This window comes from Cloeon dipterum, chromosome 4 (assembly GCF_949628265.1).
Source record: "Cloeon dipterum chromosome 4, ieCloDipt1.1, whole genome shotgun sequence".
In the NCBI taxonomy this organism is placed as follows: Eukaryota; Metazoa; Arthropoda; class Insecta; order Ephemeroptera; family Baetidae; genus Cloeon; species Cloeon dipterum.
Window position 1 is genome coordinate 23,874,682 of NC_088789.1, and position 22,209 is coordinate 23,896,890.

Below are 22,209 nucleotides of genomic sequence, written 5' to 3' on the forward strand. Positions count from 1 at the left end.
AAGTTTTTTTCAGATGAGTTTAATGAGATTATATGATTCACTCAAAACAACCGTTAAACACTCACACTGAAACCCATTTTACGGGAATTTTAATCTTTAATAAAACATGATCATAAAAATCCGATAAAATCGATTAAATTGCCAAAAAATATTTGTTTTTTGTCAATGGTTGTTTTCCTTTCCTATGCGATCAAATGAAAATTTCAATTTAACGCTCTGATCAGAGAAACTGGTCTGAAGGAGCTGGAGAGTGAAATTTCTTTCAGTACCTTGATCATAGAACACTATATTAATTGTTCTTTAAACGGTTTAAGGTCAATATATCAAATTAAACAGAAAAATCGTTTTCCCTGTTTTCCGTCTTCTTTATATATTTTTTCAGACTTTTTCAAACGGCTTTAGCTATGTTATTTTGATTGGGATTTTATATACTTTTAAAACTATGATTTGCATGGTTTTAGTTGGTAAAAAGGTTTAAATCGCATGACCCACGTTTAGTTCTTAACACATACACTTAATAAATAACGAACAACTAAATTTTTTCAGCGTCAATAATTAACTTTTGTAAAGTTCTGGTACAATTAATTATGCTAATTTTCGTAAAATAATCTTCATTTCCTTTTAACTCGTGAAAAATTTCAAATGGATTCAGCGCTACATAGAGCAAAAGCGTTAGTTTCCCCGCAGTTTGATCTGATAAGACTTATAGGATTAGTAAAATTATATAAAAAAAAAAACTCAAGCTGACTGCCGGTCTTTGGAACAGGAGGAAAAGTCTAAAAAATTATGCTGAGGCGTTATGAATATATCGGGTTTGAATATAATTTATTAGACTACTGATTAAGATACCTATGTGATGCGCGCGGTGAGCATTGTTCTACTGGGATAATGAAATGCATTTGTGTGGCGCGCGATATTTTTTTGTGGCCGCGCGGCAGGAAGGAGGGCCGTTGTTAATAACGATAATTTGCATTTCTCGCTGTGGGTATTTTGAGATAAAGCGCGCATATTTTTTTCCTGTTTCACAGCCACGCAGATTTGAATATGCATAAATGAAAAATTACAAACACGGCTCAAAATCGGGTGAGAGATGGTTATGAAGCGATACCTGCGTCGGTGATTTTACAAACAAGCACGAACCATGTAATTAGCATGCCCGCAATTACATTTTCAAATTTTGTGATAAGCTTTTTCACACTTTTCAAGCAATTACGCAGGTTAGTTGTTATTAAAAAGGGATTACACACACACGGAGCAGAGTGTCTGCGTTAAAAATCTCCCAAGTCCTGGAAGGCGTCGAGGCGGGCAGCTGACAAAGGGAATCATGTATGAAGCCATTAAATTTGATTATTGCAGCAGCAATAGATACGTGCGCTCTTTCATCATCGTCGGCCGTAATTTGCACCTATTTTAGCCGGTAATTACGGAATATTAAAGGCGATGATGAGCGCGACTCGCGCCACGTCAACCAGCAGCGCGGCGGCTCACAGCGCGAGGTGACTCTGCACTCTCCAAGGGAAAAACTTAATTTGGACGGATAAATACACTTATATAATCTTTACAGTATGATTTTATAAAGTCTCTCTCTTAAAATCCATTTACTTTAGAAACGGTATATTTGAAGTACTCAAAAACAATTAATTTAGTTCACGTGTTTCACTTCTGGAATAAAGTTTTAAATAATAAAAGTGTGTACACAAAAGCCGTTAGTTGTTTTAGGAGTCTTATCTCATTTTCGTTTTGATACGCTATATCACTTGCCGGATTCTTGGAATAATTGTGAAAGGTGCGCGTTAAATTGTAACGTACGCTATCAAAATGAACAGGAAAACACTGTCACACAAATTAAACATGAGAGACGCAGGCAGCGAGAAAGTGAATATTTTGGGTCTTGAAATTAAAATACCTGCTTGGTAAATTATATATAGATGCAGAAAGTATTTTGAGAGATTTTTTCCAAGAAGGTATTTTCCCAGAAAAAAAACAATTTAAATAATTCAGAAAACATAAGACAGTCGTTTCGTTATTTTTTCCAAACAGTTAGCGTTGTCACCGGAAGCACCTGTATAAATAAATCGTGAGAAATTGAGCTTATTTTGGTCGTAAAATTTCTTCATTTTCTCCATCTGAGATTGCAGAAACCGTCCGGAAAGCGGAGCACACCTGTAGCCCGCTCGCCTCGATATGATGATTTGAATTTAATTCATTGGGGGCAATAAATTAATAAAAAATTGTGTTAAACACGCAAGCAGCCCGAAAGTTCGCAGCGGTACCTTTTTTCGTCCTCCAACCGAAATTATATAAAAAATATCGGCCGCAATAAAAATAGTAGGCGGTTTCTTAAGGAGTCTGCGGCGAGAAGTAAAAACAGAGAGCAGTTTTATTTTTCTCATCTGCTCTCGTGGCGCGAGAGAGAAATTCGGGGAGAGCACGCTAGCTATCAAAAGCAAGCTGGTGTTCTTTTTTATCTATTGGCTTCATGCTGAGAGCCATCATCGTGCCTTTTCACAGCGCACAAACGCCACACATTATCATGCATCCTGAAGAGCAGCCGATTTTTTTGTCGGATGCCGCCACCACCACCGCCGCTGAAAATTATTATTACGTTTAAATAAAAGCGTGCACCGCGCTTAATGAATGCAAATTAATGCGCCAGAGTCTTAATATGCTTACAGTTAGATAGATGTGCATGTGACTAGAAATTTGTGCGCCTTTTGTGATATATTGCCGTGGAAATTTCGTTCTGCGATAATCCAGCTCGAATTTGCATAAATGTGTTCAACAATATGTTGGGAGAGACCATGAAAAGTAAGTGCAACTGACAAGAACCAGTTAAGGCTTGCAAAGTTGAAATGCAAATTAGATGCAAAATTCATATCCTTTCCGAGAGCAGTAGCTAAAATGCGTACTTAGCACGTTGGTGTTAATTTGCAACAAAAACTTGATAAATATTAATATGTAGAAAAATCTCACTAAGAGGCCTACGAGGCAATGTTTAAATTATAGGTATTACTTTGTGGTTTCGAACAAGATGGATTCAAATGTGAAAAAGGGAGTGATGAGAAGTATTATAAAATATACAATTACATAAGAGTAACTAGAATGCATGCAAAATTTAAAATAAAATATTAAAAATAGTCATTAAACAATTAAAATAAGATTAACTTACTTTTAAAAACAATCATCAATTTAAAGTGCTTTACTTGAATTAATTTAGTGGAAAATAAAATGTTACGTGTAATTTATAGGTTCCCAAATTTGTTAAATTTATTTTTTTAGCTTTATGTTTAAACTTTGTTTACTATTTTACATCAATAAAACCTTATTCAACACCTAAAATTGAATTTTGTCGACATCATTTCGTGCAGCGTGGTATTTTGTATCCAGTCCAAACCCAAACACCTCTTCCACGAAATATTTTCACACCTGACAGGAAAGAGGCCGCGTCCGGAGAGTTGCCCAACGTCCATCCCAGCAGCAATTTTTCCCACTGGGAGGGACATGAACGCATGCAGCCGGGCGTCGGGCCGGATTCCGCGAAACAATATGAAAAATGAGGTGCGTGCGTTGTCACACTGCTCTGTGTCGCGCTATGTGTCTCGGCGGAGCAGCAGCAGCGCAAGCGGGGCACGCGGAGTTATGCAAAGATGCATATCGCTGGAGCCCCGCTGGCCCTTTAAGGGGCGATCCCTCGCGTGTCTGCGCCCCCCGTGGTGGTCCCGGCCAAACAAAGAAAGAGAGACATTTTATGGCGGCTGCGAAAAACACATAAAACAACACTCGCCCGCCGCGCCACGCTGCTCGCCCGAGAAAGATAAAAAGGAAGTTTCGCGGCGGCGGCGGCGGCAGCTACGAGTCGATCCTTGCGAAATTTATTAAAAACTAATAAAATTTCGCACGATCTCGCTGGCCGAGAGAAAATTTGTATTTATAATCACCGCGGGCGTTTATTTATTTACTTTTTGGTGCCTTTTCCTCTCGGTGCGCCTGGACCCCCACCGCGGCGGCTGATTCGAAAAATAAATAATAACACCGAGTGGAGTCGGATTGAAAATAAATTTTCAGCGGCCCCTTTATGGTGATGTGAATTAGCGTGCGTGTGAAAACTTGCGTTTCTGTCGGAATTAAAGGGTCGCAGCAAGGAGTAAAAACTAATAACAACAACTTTCGGCTCGCTTCTTTCAACTCTTTATTTATGAACTCGAACGATGAGAACGCCGGCGCACCGTCGATAAATAATTCAAAATATTTATTCGGAAAAATTTACGAGCTTCGCCCAAGTTTGAAAATTTCCAAATAAATCTCGCGGTGACCTCCGCAACCTCTCGCCGAGTAAAAATTGAATTTTCCCTTCGCCGCGCGCGCTCGCGATGATTTTCGTGGCCATAATTTCCAGAGTGTTGCCTCGGCACGCATCAGCAGGAGAGAATGCGTGTTCAGCTTTTTACGATGCGCGATTTTTTACTTCCTCAACAGGGGGTCGTCTTGTAAGGTTATAAGGTTACAAGATGAGATTCTGTCACAATTGTGCAACATCTTAATATCGCGCCGAGCACTCACTCGCACTGTCAAAATATATCCTCTCTCTCTCCCCGAGTGCGCAGATGACGATCAAGTTACTCTTAAAACACTGTCGGGCCGGCTTGAAAAGAAAATAGCGCCCGAGACGAAAATTTGACACTGCGTTCTCTCTCTCTCAAGTTGAATGGAGAGGTAGAGGACCAGACGGCTGTGTAATTTAGACACCTCATCTTTCCAAGCTTCAAATGGGCACGGATCACGCAGATTTTGAATTAAAAGTAGAGGTAAAAGGAAGCTGATTTAAATTTAATGAAAAAGAAATATTTTTTAAAGGAAAAGGAGGTACATTAAAAATTTTTCAAGTATTTGAGTACTTGTAAATTTTTGTCCAGTCATCTTTGGATCAATCTCGAGGAGAAAAATAAATTCAGCTCTGAAAAATGGTCGATAAGCAACAGTTCAAATACTTAAAATGACCGTTGAACCGCTCCACTGAATTAAAGAATTTAAAAATTATGTGCATTCAATTACAGTCTAATAAAAACGACGAAATTAAATATTTGCAATTAAAAAAAACAAAACTATCTGAAAACGACTATTTTCAGCAGGAAAAATTAGAAAAATGCTAAATTCTAAATAATGGTTTAAACTTACTCCTCCCCTTTTGCCAAATAAATAAATTTCACGACTCTGTCCACTAATTTCTCACCATCAGAATGGACAAATCGATTTTCAATTTGCAGCAAAGTGCATCCCACTCGGCGGCGTATCTAAATTATTCACAGTGCTCGCAGCCGCAGCATGTCGGCGCATAATTTCGCAATAAATCATTGTGTCCGCTCTTTCATTCTCCGGCCGGCCGGTGCATTTTATATATATACAGTGCATTATTTTATACTTTTCCGAGTGCGCGCGGCGTGCCTGCTGTGAGAGTTGCATACTGCGCTCATTACACGCGCTCCCAAGCAACTGTTCGGCTCTCAAGGTGCTTGTTACATCTTTTCAAGAAGAAGCAGGCACGTCTAAACATTTATTTTCTGCAACAAAAAGACCCTTGAATCGATTTTATGCGCCGGCACACAGCTCTCTACTGCCGACTGCTGCTTTTCTAAACAAATGGAGGAGAAGGGAAAAGAGTTGGAAACGTCTTTATTATTTTCAGATTATACATACCAGGCTCGTTAAACTGTTTGCCGAAAAAATTGGTGCGTGTGTTCGAGTGGCATGATCCTTTTTTAAAAGCCGTGGATAAACACGGATAAAAAAGCAGCGCCGAGGGTGATTGACAGTTATTGTGTTCCCGCAGGAGCAGCCAAAAACGCTTTTTCACCAATTTTTACACACAACGCGCAATAATATCGCAGCTTGAGAGTCGCCGCGTGTAATCGCCTATAGAAAATATGTCAACCCTTATTATTATAATGGGCCGCGATCTTGTTTGAAATATACAGCTGTGTGCGGTGTGTGTATCGCCCGTTGGTTTTCAAGCTTCAATGAACGCGTTTATGCAACACGGCCGACACACACACACAATGCCCCCTCTGCCGCTTTGGCTTCTGATATTTAGTTGCTGCCTCGTGGAGCGTGTAACAACCCTCTCTCTGCGCGTACGCCGCTGTGTGACGAAAGGGTTGAAGCGCAGCCTCGAGTGCTCCGCCCGGCTGAATTTTATGTTTTATTATTTGTTGTTATTCCTACTGCGTTTCTCTCGTTATTTGTTCTGCGCAGTCAGCATCTGTGCGTTATTTGAATAAATGTTTGCAATGTTTGGTGCATGGGGTGAAATTTTGTTTGAAACGGCTCTCACGACTGTACAAAATAATTTGAATTTTCTCAAACTTATTGACACATTTTAATTTCTAAAAATGTCCCAACAGTTTCTAAAAAGTCACGTCAGTGGGCCTTTAAGGAAACACCAGCTCTAATTTTTTCCGTCTTCCTTTGCCACCCATTAGCTCCAGAGGTTAATGGCAACGTTCGCCAGCAACAATAAAAAAAAATGCCGTGGATTCAGAGAACGATTTGGGCCAAATTCATAGAAAAGATAAAGAGAGGAACAATAAAACAGGATAAAAGGGGGAAGAGAGAGGCGGAGGCGCAATCCATATAATACAGAGTCGGATATTACACGAGATTGTGTGTGCGTTTTGTTTGTTTTCCCAGAGGGAGAGCGCGCGCGGTGGAATTTTGATTTGACGTGCAGCATATGCGGGCAGCGGGTCTGGCCAATCTACATCTCATCTTCCATTGTCGATGGCGGCCCGGCAAAAAAACGACAGCCACTTGAACAACAACAAAACCCCTTTTGCGCGCGCTCTCATCTCGCAGCATCCTCATGCATGAGACGAGCATAAATGCCCCCGCCGTCTCATATATGCTGTGTGTGTGTGTTGATAAACTCTCGAGTGGCCATTGAAACGTTTTGATACATCCTGATTTTCACTTTGCATTTCATATTTACCTTGCCGAGACGGATCCACTTCTCCCTTTTGTTCCACGTGTGCGGCTGCGTTCCGACATATGTTTATAGTATTTTAAAGCAAATAAACAAAAAGGGTAAATAAATAAATAATCATCCGCTGATTTGTTGCCGAAGCAAAATTTCCGCTCGTTTGTTTGCACCCATCAAACTCGATGGATGAGAGTGAATTGAAGTTGCTGAAAATATACGATTTTTTAATATATTAATTCTATACCTTTGCATGGAAATGTAAAATTAGTAATTGTAATTGAAAAATAGGAAAAATCAAGAGAGGGAATTAATCGTCTTAACCGTTCAGTTCATAAGGGGACGTCAAGACAAGTCTATTAACGGTGAGCAGTTTTTTGCCATTCTGTTAGGCGGTGAAAATGTTTGCCAAAATCTAAAATTATTTGGTTTTTATAAATTTCAAAATGGAATTTCTTGAACATGATAGTTAAATTGACTCTAGCATTTTAAGACACTAATTTTTAGAGGGGGTTTTAATTTATAAAAAGGAGAAGGTATAAAAACAACCAATTTTTTTCAGAAAATGTCCTGAATTGACCTTTGAACTAGACTGATAAGCCACAAATTTAGCATCCGTTTAATTGGGCTTGACAAGAGGAATTAAATGCATTCCTTTATTTTTAAATTGGACTATACAAGGAGATGATTTATCAGGTTCCAAAAATATAAAAAATATCTCACAGATTCTAATATAGATTTTGACAACCAGTTTTAAATTTTATGGCTTTCCCTTGGAAAAAAATATTCAGTTTCCCTAACAATATTTTTTTTAAAAAAACCAACATTTCTGCTCACCCCTAAATATTTTCCCTTTGTTCAAATCGTGTAAACTAAATTGAATTAATTCCGCCGTATTGACTCAACCGTACGGGTGTTTGTCAGATTTGTCACAACGTCAAAACGGTTAATTTTATCTCTAGAATCGCACACGGATGAGACGAGTGTGAGGCCAGGCGTGATTTATTTATTTTTTTATTCAAAACCGAAAAGCGGCGACCGCGAGGTCGGCGCACGTTGTCGTCGCGATTGAGACGTATTTGAAAATTGCTGGTGACAGCGTGGCAAGAGGGAGACGCACCCCCCACGGGGAGGGTCCTTTGTGGTCGGGTCCACAGGTGACCTGCTCTCGCTTTTTGCTACTGTGTGTCGCCGCAGCGGCTTTTGTCAATGGGCAAAACAGACGGCGCGGCGGCGAGCGAGCGAGGGGTGCACGCATCAAAGGACGCTGCACACATTTGTACACGCTGCGTGTGTATGGAATTTCACACGCTACAAGTAACAATCTGTGTGCAGCTCTTTATGTCTCCATTATTTATTATTGATCACGTCTCTGCTTTGCTGCATACATGTAAATTATCCACTCCAGGAAGTTTATCAAACCTATTTTCACCGGCTTTTCGCATCTGCGGGGGGAACCCGCGAGCGCATTCAGCCACTGCAGCGACCAGGCCGTTTTTCTGATGCGGTAAAAAGTTGAATGGCAAATTGTGTCACGCGGCTCTTTTGTATGGCGGCTGCTCCTCCAAATATATATATGCCGTCAAACAAGAAAATAGACTCTTGAGTAATATGTACAAATCTGATGTTTGATCTGATATTTTTCTCCCATTTAAATAGAACTCACAAGCAACCCCTCATACCATCCGAAATTGAAAGTATCTTTTTACATCATACACTCATGAAAATAGAAGAAAATGACTGATGAAAAGTTTATTTCTATAGAAACACAGGTAAGCTATGGAGGCAAATCTTAAGTAAATAGGGAATTCAATTTCATATTTTTTATAAAATGGGCAATTTTTGTGGTATAAAAACTCTCCTTGACGAGACAAATCGATCGATTAATTTGCTTTGACACAATTTTTTTCATGCAGTTCTGTTTCAGGTTTGATTGAGAGCCGGTTGTTGTAAGATTTTTTTTTTAAATTACAACAAATTCGTGGTTAGGTTTCATTTGTATTCTCTTCCAAGCTATATTTCACTGTTTTTTGAATTGGGTATTTTTTTTATCTAAGAAAGAATATTAAGAGTTCCTTTAAATTGTATCGATAGAGGGTGACAATTGGAAATTATTTGGATTGTTAGATGCAATAAGCTGCTGATCGATACAAAATTTGTTCTACAATTTGCAATAATCAAAAAGGACCTTGCTAAACAGTTAAAATTAAAATGTTTCAAATTTTCTCCAAAATTTACAGCGCTTGACCACATTTTCTTGGCAGATTTTGATTCCTCTCGTTGAGAACCTTATGAAACCTTTATTTAGTGAAACTCTTTGTTGTGAAATAAAGGAGACAGTCCTCAACACTTGAAAAGCATGCAACCAATTTTCTAAAATATTTACGGTGCTAAGGGACAATTATGGCTTCAACTGAATCCTATATAAGGGACGAGTTCGTGTATTGGCAACAAGGATTTTCCAGAATTTGGCAGCATCAATACCCTTTAAATAATTAAAATTTAGGGAAAATTCTACATACTGTAATTAAAAAATCATCCATCAAGTTCAGGAATAAAAATAGTTCCCGTCATGCGCAGCTTTGTTGGATTAGCTGCTGACATGCAGACAGAATAAAAGGCGTAAAAAGCACGCGGGCTTGCTGCAGCAGCCAAGTGGGGGCGATTGGATTTTAATCTGGCCAGACAATGATTGCACTTTTCCCATGACGCGCTGCTGGCTCGTCTGATAATCACATGCACGCACGAAAATAATGAGACGCACTGTGCTCGTCGCTCTCATCAAGCGGCGGCTGTGGCAGCGGCGGCGGCGGGCGTCGAATTTCATAATTTTAATCACGGTGTCATCAGACGCTAGTTTGACACAACATTATGGTGTATTTTTATTGCGGCTCGAGTGGCCGGATCGGGTTTCAGCGCTGCCAGAGCGAGCGAGTGTGTGTGTGACACAGAGCCGGGTGCTTAGGCCGCTACTGTGGCTCCTCTGTGTTGCGGGCAACCTAAAGCAAACAATCGCTGCGGCAGCCGCCGCGAGAGAGCAAATACACATCGTGCAGCATATTATAGCAGCGCGTATTTCGCCGAAAACGTCGCCTGCTAGGCAAATATTGGCCCGTGTTCGGCTTCATTAGCCGCAAAATGGGCGCCCAAAAGCGGATTACGACTGAACGAATGCTGCCGGGAATTGTTAAGCTCATGCGAAACATTGCTCCGCGCGCTGCCTGCTGGATTATGCGCGCGCGGTTGTGCAGAGAGCAGTGCGGCGGGGAACACTGTTAATTCGGCTTGATTTATTGATCATTAGGGCGATTTAATTGTGTGTATTCGTCTGGGACCAACGAATTACAGGCCTCAAAAAGCCTGTGTGGTGAATTGTTAGACGGTGATTTATTAATTTTCAATATTTGGATCACCAGAAAAATAAAATTTTGTATTTTAGAAGGTTAAAAATTGGTCGGGATTAGTCATGGTCTCAGCCAGCCACACTGCGCAGCACCAGCCAGCAAATTTTGGGTCACGTGGGCAGCCGCCAGCCGCCGGTGAAAAGGGGTCGAAAATTAAAAGAATGTCCTTCCAGTCCTTCAGGGGTCATTAAGCACTATTAAACTTCACGATTAAATAATTGTCAGCCGCGCCAGCTCCCGGTGAAAATGGCCAGCCACCGCAGGGCAAAAAATTCGGCTAAGCCGAACAAAATTTAATATTTTTCGGAAACATGACATCCTTATTGATAGAAAATTAACAACAGAGAACATCATCAGCGAAGCTTTTACATATTTTGCTCAAAGTTTTATCTGCAGCAGAGATAATGAGAGCCCAGAGATCAAACAAACCTGAAAATCTTTGTTTTAAAAAATGAAATATAAATGAAATCTAATGTTAACTTATTAGAAGACGGAAGTTTGCACACTACGATATATTATGTCTTTTTTAAAGGATAATCTTATCTTTTACTATGGGAACCAGATGAATAAATTTTTTTGAATATTATAAAAATGGGTAATAAAACGAAATAAAGACAGTTAAATAAGCCATATATTATACAATATATTAATGTATTATTTTAATACATTTTACGTTTTAAAGTTTACAAATGCTAACATATTTTTACTAGACTGTTAGATTGTTAACTAGATATAAAATAGTACTCAGGAATCTCTAATGATTTTAAAATTACTTTATTTTTAAATTTTGTTAAAAATCTCTTGGCTTTTACCTAGTTTTTAAATCTACATCAACATTTCTGTTCATAAAAAAATTCTGTCCGCATAAAACATACAAAACGAGAGTTACAAATTAAAATTTATCCCAAATCCACGCAATTCCGAGTTGTAAAATGTAAAATGCACCTGTCTAATTTATGACGACCAATATAAACGCACCAAGATGCAAATTAATTTTAATAACCTGTCATCTTAGATGAAATACGAGTCCTAATCGGTGGATCGCATATGCAGTTTTGCAAGAAAGTAACGAAATCTAACCGAGCGCTTCTTTGCGGTGTGTGTTGCAGATTATTTGGCATGCGGCGGTGCGCGAGATGCCAAGCAGCCATCTTATCCTCTGAGCTGGTGATGCGCGCCCGTGACCTCGTGTTCCACGTGCACTGCTTCACGTGCTCGGCGTGCCAGGCGCCGCTGACCAAGGGGGACCAGTTCGGCATGCACGGGCCCAACGTCTTCTGCCAGCACCACTTCGAGGTGGCCTCGGCCGGCGGGGGCTGCGGCCCGCTGCCGCCGCCCCTCTCGCCGCCCCCGGGGCCCACGTGCCCGCAGCTCACCGCCAACCCATTCCCGTACCACCAGCCGCCGTTCCCGTCGCCCGCCGGCGACTACGCCTCCAGCCTGCCCCCGTCGTTACCCCCGCAGCCGCCGCCCAACCCCTCGCCCTGCGCCCTCGAGCCCAAACCCTTCTTCAACGGCGCTCCCGCCCCCAACGCCGCTCCCACCACCCCGAGACAGAAGGGCCGACCACGCAAGAGGAAGCCCAAGGACCTCGAGGGCATGACTGCAAATCTTGGTGAGTGCTATTTTGTTTAATTATATAATTTCTCCCATATATTAAATTACAGATTATTATTATTGCGTTAAAAATATAAACTTATTATATAAAATAAATTAAATTAGTACAAAATTTATAGAAAGCAATAACCGGTTAAAAGTCTCAATTAATTATCAATAAAATTTTTTATAATTGTAATATCAATTAAATTTGCATTCATATTTTTATTTTATTATATTTTATTTTAAAAAATATAGCATATTGCTCGCAATATGTTCTTTTATTCATCAAACAAAAGGATAATTGACAATTTAAATTTTATTTCAATAAATTTAAGCCATCTCAATTAGAATTAGATAGCAATTTACTAATTAATCTTCACAAATTAATGGTGCTAATGGGATTATTGTATGAAGTGAATTTAGGAAGCATAATTTAAGTAAACTCAAGATTCAGAAGTAAATATGGTCGCAACGAAAGGTCCAATAACAAATCTGTTAGCTAATTTGGAAAATTTTGGCTATAGAGCAGCAAAATATAAAATAATTTGATTTAGAATTTCTATAGGTTAAAAATGACCGTCAATATAAAAACAAACCACTATTATTTTGAAGAAATAAACATATTTTAGTAATTTAATTGCCTAAAAAGCTGAAACAATTTATTACACAATCTTAAACATTGTTCAATTTTATTTTGTAATATCTTGTAACTTCTTTCAAAACCAGCAGGTTACGCAACCATTAGAATTTTATTAAAATAAATAAAACATTTCTTTCGCTGGTATACGATGCTCTTTAGCGTGTGCTGCGTGTTTCGCGCACTTCACACACAATCAAATTAGTGCACCTTTCGCTCCGCACTCAACAACTCTGCTCCTTCAGTGCAAAAGTGTGAAAACGGAAAGAGGCGTGCGACACCCCGTAAATCGAGCCGACAAACTGCCGCGCGCTGCAAACACACGGCAGAAAAGTGGAGAGTGAATTTTTTTGTAGCCGCGCGGCGCGAGCAAAAGGGGCCGCGCCGTGGATGAAAAACCAACCGTAGGTTGTGATCAAAGGGGTGTGTGTCGTCACGTAAAAGGTAATGAGCGGCGCAATTTTAATTGGGGCGTCGCGGCTAACTGATTGTGGGCACTCGGCCAAAGTGCCCAAAGAGCCTGGCTGAGAGTTACGAGCAGCGCCGCCGCCGCCGCGAGGAAAGAGCAGCGAACGCGCGCGCGACAAATTATGAAAGCAACCCTATATACGCGATGTCTCGTGAGCGCTGCGCACTCAATTGCTCAGAAATGTGTTGTACCAGAGTGTCGATCCCAATTATTCGGTCGGCACGCCGCGTTTGATATTCGCCGCTCGCGACGCTTAAACTTTGTTGCTCTGATGGACTTTCGGGACGTTACCCGCGCAAATTGAGCGAAAAGTTTGTTTGAATTATTCTTGGAACGAATACCCCCTGCTCTTAATCCTCGTCAATTCTACCTCTTAATTTTAATTATGATTTTATTAATAAAGTTTCATTTGATGATGGCGATAATTCTAACGTGGAGAAAAAGTGAAATTATGAGTCAGTGTTTGGAAGCTTAGAATTTATTATATTTTTAGTATGATAGAGATTATAATATATAAAATGACACGTACAATTTTGGTCGTAATTAAATTTTTACTTCTGGTATTTAATTGCCAGGAGACACGAATATACATCATTTATAGTTTTTAAACCCATATAAAAAAGATAAACTACTTATTCAAGTTAATCTCATTGATTTTAATAAATATATGTTAAAATAAAAATTTAAATAAGAAAATATTTTTGTAAATTAAAGAAACAAATTAAAATAATTTCTTGCCAGCAAGTTATTGATACATTTTTTAGTAATAATTTAAAAAAAACGTTAATATAGCAATGTATAAAAATATTACTTTTTTGTCAACCTAAATTCAATTGATCTTGACAGTTAAGATAACGTTTGGTCAGCTCAATTAACCATCGATTTTTTTTTGTTTCTCTCTATTTATTTTATTTGCTCTCGGGCAATTGTAAATTTAGACTGTCGGTTTAGCTTAATATGTATGCAATTTCCTCAGTGTCAAATTTTCTCAACAGTGATCCAATTTGTTAAATAAATAAGTCAAATAATCGGAAAGGTTAACAATAATTGTTTTTTTTAACTAAAATAGTCTACTATTTTTGGATCGATTTTATTCACTATATAGACGGTTCGAAATGACTATTTTAATTATTAAATGTGCGTCAAAATATAGCCTTTGGCAATTATTAGAGTCTAAAAGTGTTTTCAAATGCACTATACAATTTTGCATCGATCTATAGGCCGCATGCTCCGAAGGAAACCCGTTTTTTTATATATATAGAATGGTCTCCAGTTCCAAAAGGATTGGGTTGCCAGGGAATGGTTGCTGCCATGGTCCTAATTCTCACACACGAGGCTAATTACTTCATAGTTTTAAAGAAAAAACAATAATCACTGAACAAATTAGATGGCTTCAGACAATTTTAAATATTGTTTTAAATGTTCAAAATTCCAGGATTCTTGGTCATGAAGGTTTGAAGCTCAGAAAAAAGTCAGTCGTCTAAAATTAACAGCCCTATCTAAAAGGTTAGCAGCTAATCTCCTCTGCAGACTGAAATCGAATTTGCATGTTGTTGGACGCGCACCGAGCACGTAAAGTCGCGAGACAAATACGGCGGAGAGGTCAGTCGGCCTTTTACGGTGATCTTCTTTCCCTGGCGCAAATAAATAAAATCCGTCACAGCAGTCAAGAATTAAGCCGCGTGCGATTATTTACGTAAAGGAAAGATAAATTTCAGCGCGCGGCTGTATTTTCTTTCTTTCCCTCTCAATTTTTCACGGCGGCGATTTATTCGTCCCCTGTGTTTGGTATTTATCTTTCGCTGCTCGCGAGCTTGTCAATTAAATAAAATACGTACGCCTCTGCAGAATTGCATCAAGACACCACTCCTTCGGAAAGAAAAGAGAGGAAAAAATACACGGGCCGTTTGAAGCTAGCTTGAATATGACCCTTGTAAGATGTGCGCCAGCCAGAGGGAAGGGTCACGTGTTTGCTCAGCAGCATAGTGCTGCTGCTGCTGCTTCTGGACCGCCATCTTGCCAATTAAAATGTGTGCAGTTCCATAAGCTGACACTTATACATATATATACACACGTATACGCGAGGGCGGCGGCGGCGACGGGCACGACGAGGAGGAAATCCGATGAGCGAAAATAAGTCTTTGATTCCCCCTTTTTCATCCCCTTGCCTGCGCCGCTGCAAAAATTCTTCTCCTGGGGGTGTGCTTTCACTCGAGACTTTTTGGCCCACGCGCTGCGTTTTGTACGCTTCAAAAGCAGCTGAGCAACCCTCTTAATATGCCGTCTGGTTTTGTATTTTTGCTAGGTTTTTACTTGAAGCTCGGGAAAGAGGAAAATTTCTTTCTTATCTCTTGGAGAAATTTTTAAATACATGAAAAATAGATAATAAACCCGGAAGACATCTTTCAAGTGATTTCGTTCCCAAAAGAAATAAAATTATTTATTAATTTGGCAACTTTTGTGCAGTCATATTCCAGTATTATCGTTGAATCCTTTGAATTAATTGTTAAAAAGCCAATTTTATGCTTAATGTTTTTCCTTTTTCTAGGAAATTTTTCAAATGCCCTATTTTAAACCAAAAATTAAAAAAAAAATCAGTAAAAATTGAATTTTGCGTGTAGATCAAGTGGTTTTTATAGCAATGGTTTTAAAATTCTGGGAAAAAAGACTGCGATCCATTTAAAGATTTGCGCAGTGAATTAATAAAGCCGTAAAAGGGACAAAATTATCTCTTGTGAGCTGGCAAAATTTCCTTTTTGTAACTATATCAATGAAATTTTTCTCGTAACTTTAAGAATTTCAAAAAATTGGTTTCTTTTTTATTTCTTTTCCGAAGTTAAATTCCAATGAACCAGCAATCCTAGTCATCCTAGCATTGATTTTCATTTTTTTCTACGTTGAATAGCTGGGAAATATTGAAAAAAAAGCAAATCTGATGGAACGATCGAGCGAGCAGCCATCACAGAGAGAGCAGGCAAATATTAATTATCGCCGACAAGTCACCTGCTGACGCTGTGTTGTGTGTGTGTGTATGCTGTGCGCGCGGAGTAGAGCAAATCAAAATAATGATGCTGCCGTGATAACGCGCGCACACACGGCGCGGTGGCGGCGGCGAGGGCAGCGAGCGGCATGATGGATTAGCCATCGAGGCGTAATCTGTTTGATGTCGCGCGTTTGACCCTTCTCTGCAAATCTATTCCAACCAGCGGGCAGGGAAAACGCCGTATTTCACGGCCTGCTCTCTCGACAGCACCGACCGACCGAACGACGACCAGCCCAGCCGGGGAAATGTCAACTTTGTTATTTGCTGATGTCAAGTGACGTGAAATGCTCTCTGCAAAGGGGACCTGCTGTTGCTGGCTGGCGTGCATAATCGCGCACCCGACGACGCTAATAAAGTGGCACTGCACGCACAATTTGATACGCCAAATCACTTTCTTTCTTTCTCTCTCTTTCGCCAGGGGAATAAATATACATGTGTATATCGTGTACACAAACGCGTGTATGTACTTTGGATTTGGGCCTGCGCGAGGGGGTGGCTTTGTTGGGAGATTAGCACCAGATTGAACGGATCTGTTGTGATGATTGAATCATGTTTCGCATTACGAGCGCTTCCAAGTTCGTCAGGGTTAGCGGGTTTAAATTCTATTGATTTTTAGTCAACAAAAACAATAAGAGATTATTTTGTAGATTGGAATAGAGGAAAGAAAGTTAAATTAATTTTTTTTCTTGCTATGCAGTCTTCACAAAAAAGAAAACTGACTTGAAAGCGGTTATCCGAAACAAATAACTTCATAATAATTAATTTATTTATATTCTTAAATTCCCAGATTAACTTGTTTAAATAATTATTTGGAAACTATATTAGTTCTACGTGTTTATATATGACATTTAAAATATTCCCGCGTGTAAATTAATTTTCAAACCCTATGAAAATAATCAAACAGAAACTATTTCAAATTAAAAAATATTATTTCAAAATTTTTATTCATCAAAGCAATAAGAAATTTTCTACTCATACTCCATTGAGTAATCTTAACACAAACTAAATAACAATACATGAAAAAAAATCAATTCTCCGTTCTTGGAAAATGCCGCAGCAAAAGTAAAAAAAATAACAAAAAATGTTGAAATGAACCTTTGCACCTCAATTTTACCTTTGTTTGTTTTCCTCGCACCTCCTTCACCTCTTGAACAATTTTTTTTCTTCTATTTTCAACATGAAGTTTCTCAAACGAGAAATTTATTATTTAATAATAGTGTGTACATTGGAGTAACAGGTGCGAGCGCGCGGGCGTCCTTTTTTGACGTTTGACCCCACACAGTTTATACAATCATAAAAAGTTGAGCAGCGCGCGGCACGCACCCTTCAGGCGCCGACACTCTATTTCTTCTCGTAAAGGTGAGCAACCTTTAGTGAACATTCCCGAAGCAATAAAACATGCCATGTTGCGGTGTAGGGGTTGGAGCAATATAAAAACTTATACTTTTCGCCCTTTCTAAGAAGCGCTCTGGCACGGGAGAAAAATATCGAAGAAATTTAATGCCCGGTGCAGTGAATGAAAATTGCAATTTTCACACTCGAATTGTGTTTATTTGCCAGGCGGGAAGTGCATTCAGAGTTTATTGCTCCTCGGTATAGCGCGCTAATTACTCTTTGAATGCTGTCTGGCGAAAAAGGTGCTTTACTCTGAATAATAATTTATTTCCCGCGTCCGCCGCCGCCGCCGCCGCCGCAGCAGGGAAATAAATTATATTGCTCGCCACGCTCGTTGCCTTCATTGTGAGTGAGTGTGTATTGCTGATCGATTATGCCTATTGAATTCATCACATATTTACGTATATATACGAGTGAGTGTGCCGCCGAGCATAAACCGCGCCGACTTAACCGCAACACACACTCACTCGCGTTATTAAGTTAAAAGCATTACATGTTCTTCTCGTGTGACTGCCATGCGAGTCGCGGTCGGCGTAAATACGTTTACGCACCTTCCTTCCATCGCGCAATAATGCGTCGTCACAGTTTCGTTGTTTACACAAACTACGTGCTTGAATTCAAGGATATTTTGCCCCCTTTTCGCCGCCAGCCATCAAGACTTAAGTTGTCTTTGTGTTAAGCGTTTTGTCTCAATTAAAAGCGAATTAAGATTCTTTCCACTTGAGAACTTGATCTTTGCTCGGCGATAAACGCACACACACACAAGTACAGACATTTCAGTCTGAATTTAGTCGGCAATTAACAACGGAATTAAATTAGCATTTTTAACTGCAGCTTGTTTGCGTAAAGCGTTGAAGGAATAGGTATAATTTAGGTTTCCGTCACTTCCAATTTGATTTCCTATTTGAATGTCGCTTGAAATTTTTACCAGTTTTTATTATCTGGTTTTGAGTATCTGCGAATATAGGATTGAATCTGAATATTGAAGCCAAGAATAAAATTAAGGGATCAAAAGCTTAAAATTTTCAATGGCACCGCTTTTTACTTTAAAATTTTGGCTCGAAATTAAATGATTTTGCTCTCTAAACGGCTTGTCCATTTTTTTCTTGATATCAAGTAAAGGTTAACGATCTGCCAGGATTTTGCAGCAATCCACTAAAAATTTCAAAACAAAAGATAAGATTCTCACTTATTTTAAAATCTTTGCTCTTGTAAATAATAAAACTATTATATATTACTGTAAAACGTCTATTTTTGATATTTCAACTGGGTAATTTTGTGCTTAAATTTATATGTGAAATATTTAAAAATTACATTTATTTTATTTTTTATTTTATTGATAGTAATATAAAACCTTCAAAATGTTGTTTTTTATTATTTATATTTGTACAATATAATTTATTTGGTGAATTTAATTTATTCAATGATTTATATATTACTTACTTACTTAAGAATCGACAACCATTTAAAAATAAATTTTTCATGTTGCTACACACGATTGTGTAATTGTATATTATTTTTCATCATTTAAAATTATACCTATAAATGAAAAATTTCTGTTATATTTGAAATAAAGAAGCAATTTACTAATGAATTACAAGGCCTTATTGAGCTGCAGTGCCAAGCGTGTTTTTTCAGCCTTTATCCATTTAAATAAAATGCAGTGGCGCAAGTGTGCAATACGGCCGTGTTTTATTATTTTAGAGTGAGTGTACGGCACAAAAAAAGAGTTGCACTCTCGGTACAACACAGCAGCGCAGCAAAGCAAAAATGCTGGCTGGCATGGAGCACGCAGCATAGCATTGAATTGAACCAGTTTGAGTGCGGCGAGGCCATTATTTAGAATCGCCGCGCGTTGAATGCACTGCCTATTTTGTAATCGGCAGCCTGATTAATTGATTATTCAATTCAGTACGTGCATGCACATACCGTCCTATTTATCCTGCTGCTGCTGCTGCAATGAATAAATACACGCCGTTCGCCTCGATATAATACGCGTGGATTATGCTTTCCTCTGTATACGCACACATGCAGTTTCAAAGGGTGACAATTTTTGGCATGAGATGAGTCGCGACGCCGGATAATTAAATATAAATTTCACGCTCCTTTGAAGGTGGACGCCGCGCGTTTAAATTATGGCGCGCCCGCCGCCCAGCGCGATTTATGCACGCCGCCCATCAGAATGAATGGCTCGCAAAGCGCAAACCTGCACCCTCCTCTCAGCCTCGGGTCTTAATTGCTTTGCGCAACATTTAATTTATAAGCTATATCAAGAGGGATGCCCGCTCGCTTGCTCTCACACCGATCACGTCGTTAACGTTTTCGGCTTCAAACGGAACGCATGATGAGAGCAACAGCGCAGCATTCCAACACTCTCGCGAGACGTACACGCGCTGTTATTTCGAAAGTACGTGAATTTAGTTTCTGTTGATCAATTTAGCAAACGAAATTCATGCTTGGGCTGTGGACTTGTGGAGTCAATTATTAGTATATCTTAATTATTAGTAATTGTCAACTACCATGGTTAGAGGTTTATGTTTAATATTAATAATCTCTTTCATATTCCTAAAGTGTGCGGGGTGGCTTATTTAAAATTTAAAAATAATCTACATTGCAAAACATAGATAAAGTATCCAATTATATTTTTGATACAGGACATTTTTATTAAAAATAAATAGTAGTTTAAAGGAAATGATGTTTGATAAATAATAATAATAATTAATAATAGTGTTTAAAATTTTAAAGAAAATATTCTTTATTAAAATTGGCGTTCAGTGACAAATAATTGGTTTTGAGGCAAATGATTTATAAATTTTGTTTAAAATATTAACAATTTCTTTTATTTTTGTGGGAAAAAATCAGCAGTTGAACTAATAAAATGCACGTGTAGGATTTTGCTTCCTTTTAAATGACAAGTTAATAGTTTTAAATGAAGAAGAATTATATATGAAAATAAATACCATATTTTCTAGATTTATTTTGATATAAAAAACACTGGTCCCAGCCACGAAATTTAAGTTTGGCTGCATCAGCTGAAGCAAAATTTTGGCTTTGCGGTGGCCCAAAGTTTGACAGTGTTTAAATTACCTGGGGAGACCAATTGTTTTCATGGCTCGCACAACTTGGCCGCAAATTCACGGCGGCTACCATGTTTAAAAACCACGACTGAGGAAAATTAAACAGGAAAATTATTTCGTCTGCAATTCTCAGCCATAATTTGCAGGAATATTAGTTAGTTTTTGAACCGACGTTTTTACTGTTGCAGATCTCAACTCAGACTCTTCATACCTGGATGTGGCAACGCCGTTCGGCCGGTCGAGTGCCAGTCCAAGTGGGCTGTCCAGCAGCCAGTCGAGAACCAAGAGGATGAGGACCTCGTTCAAGCACCACCAGCTAAGGACCATGAAGTCGTACTTCGCCATCAACCACAACCCCGACGCCAAAGATCTGAAGCAGCTCTCGCAGAAAACGGGTCTTCCAAAGAGAGTTCTGCAGGTAAGAAATATTTTGCAAAATAATTATTTCAAAACAAGGCTGCAGGAATGGAAATTCTTCGGGGGGTTTTTTGCTTTAAAGGCCTCAGGACTTTCGCTCCATGAAAAAGCAGTTTCTAGTCAATTAGAATTACGAGGGCAATGAATGAACTGTGCGCGCTTTTTGTTTCATCTCTGTAGAGGCCAACCGCGTGCATTTGATGCATTTCAAGCAGCTTGCATTTTCAATACGTCGCGCCATAAATTGTCTGTGGTGCACAAATAATAATAATGCATTCAACAAAATGCGTTATGCAAGTCGCGCTCGGCGCTCATGAATTATTGTAATGCGCCTGCTGCGACGTACGGACGGCGGCATTTTCTATTTTAGGACTTTCCTCCTTCTCTTATTCCCCGCAAGAGCAACTCTCGCCGTGTGGTTTTGTGTTTTATACATTTTCGAATACCACGCGCAGAGCGAGCATATATATTATGCATGTGCAGCCGCGCTCTTGTTTTTTACGAGGAGATGTAAAAGGAATAGATAATCTCGCCGCGAGAGCACACGGGTGGTCCTCTTTCTTTCATTCTCTCTCTTTTATATTACAAACTGACTATGTTTGCTGCGCCCGCCGCCTGCCTGCCCGGCTCCTCCTGGTCCGCGTGTCGTGTGCTTTTTGGCTGCTGCTGCTGCGTTTACAAATCATAGAATAATAAAAATAATCGGCACGCAGCCGTGTAGTTTTCAGAAGCGGCAGCTCAGCCTTAACAAAAAACAATAGGTTTTGTTTAATTCGTTGTTTATTATATTTTTATAAAATATATTTAAGTACTTAAATTAAAAAATTTATAATTTCATAAACGCTCACTTTGAATAAATTTTATTTTAAGTATTTGTTTTAACTTTATTTTATTAATTTTTTCGTTATAGTTCCATTTTAATACTTGTAAGAAATGTTCAGTAAATTTCGTCATATCAATTTTACAAGAAACGTAATTTTGTTTCAACTGAAAGTAAATTAAAAAAATAGATGTTATTATTTATGTTTGACTGAATTAATCCATTAATATAGGATTGATTAATTTTCTTGTAAATTGCAAAATAGCTCAAATTTGCTGTGCAGATGGATTGAATAAATTTTCTCACCCTCGAATTAGAGCTGCGCTATGCGAACAATATGCTTGTGCGAGAGACACATGCTAAGCATTTCAAAGCAAG

General features: G+C 38.9%; 1 protein-coding gene across 1 annotated transcript in view; it reads left to right on the top strand.

Moving 5' to 3' along the window:
• The window catches only part of ap (apterous), a 55,027-nt gene that overhangs the window by 27,714 nt on the left and 5,104 nt on the right, over positions 1 to 22,209 (top strand). The window contains exons 3-4 of the mRNA XM_065489011.1: positions 11,484 to 11,989; positions 20,783 to 21,012. Of these exons, the coding sequence (XP_065345083.1) occupies positions 11,484 to 11,989; positions 20,783 to 21,012 (736 nt within the window). The remainder of the gene's footprint in view (positions 1 to 11,483; positions 11,990 to 20,782; positions 21,013 to 22,209) is intronic.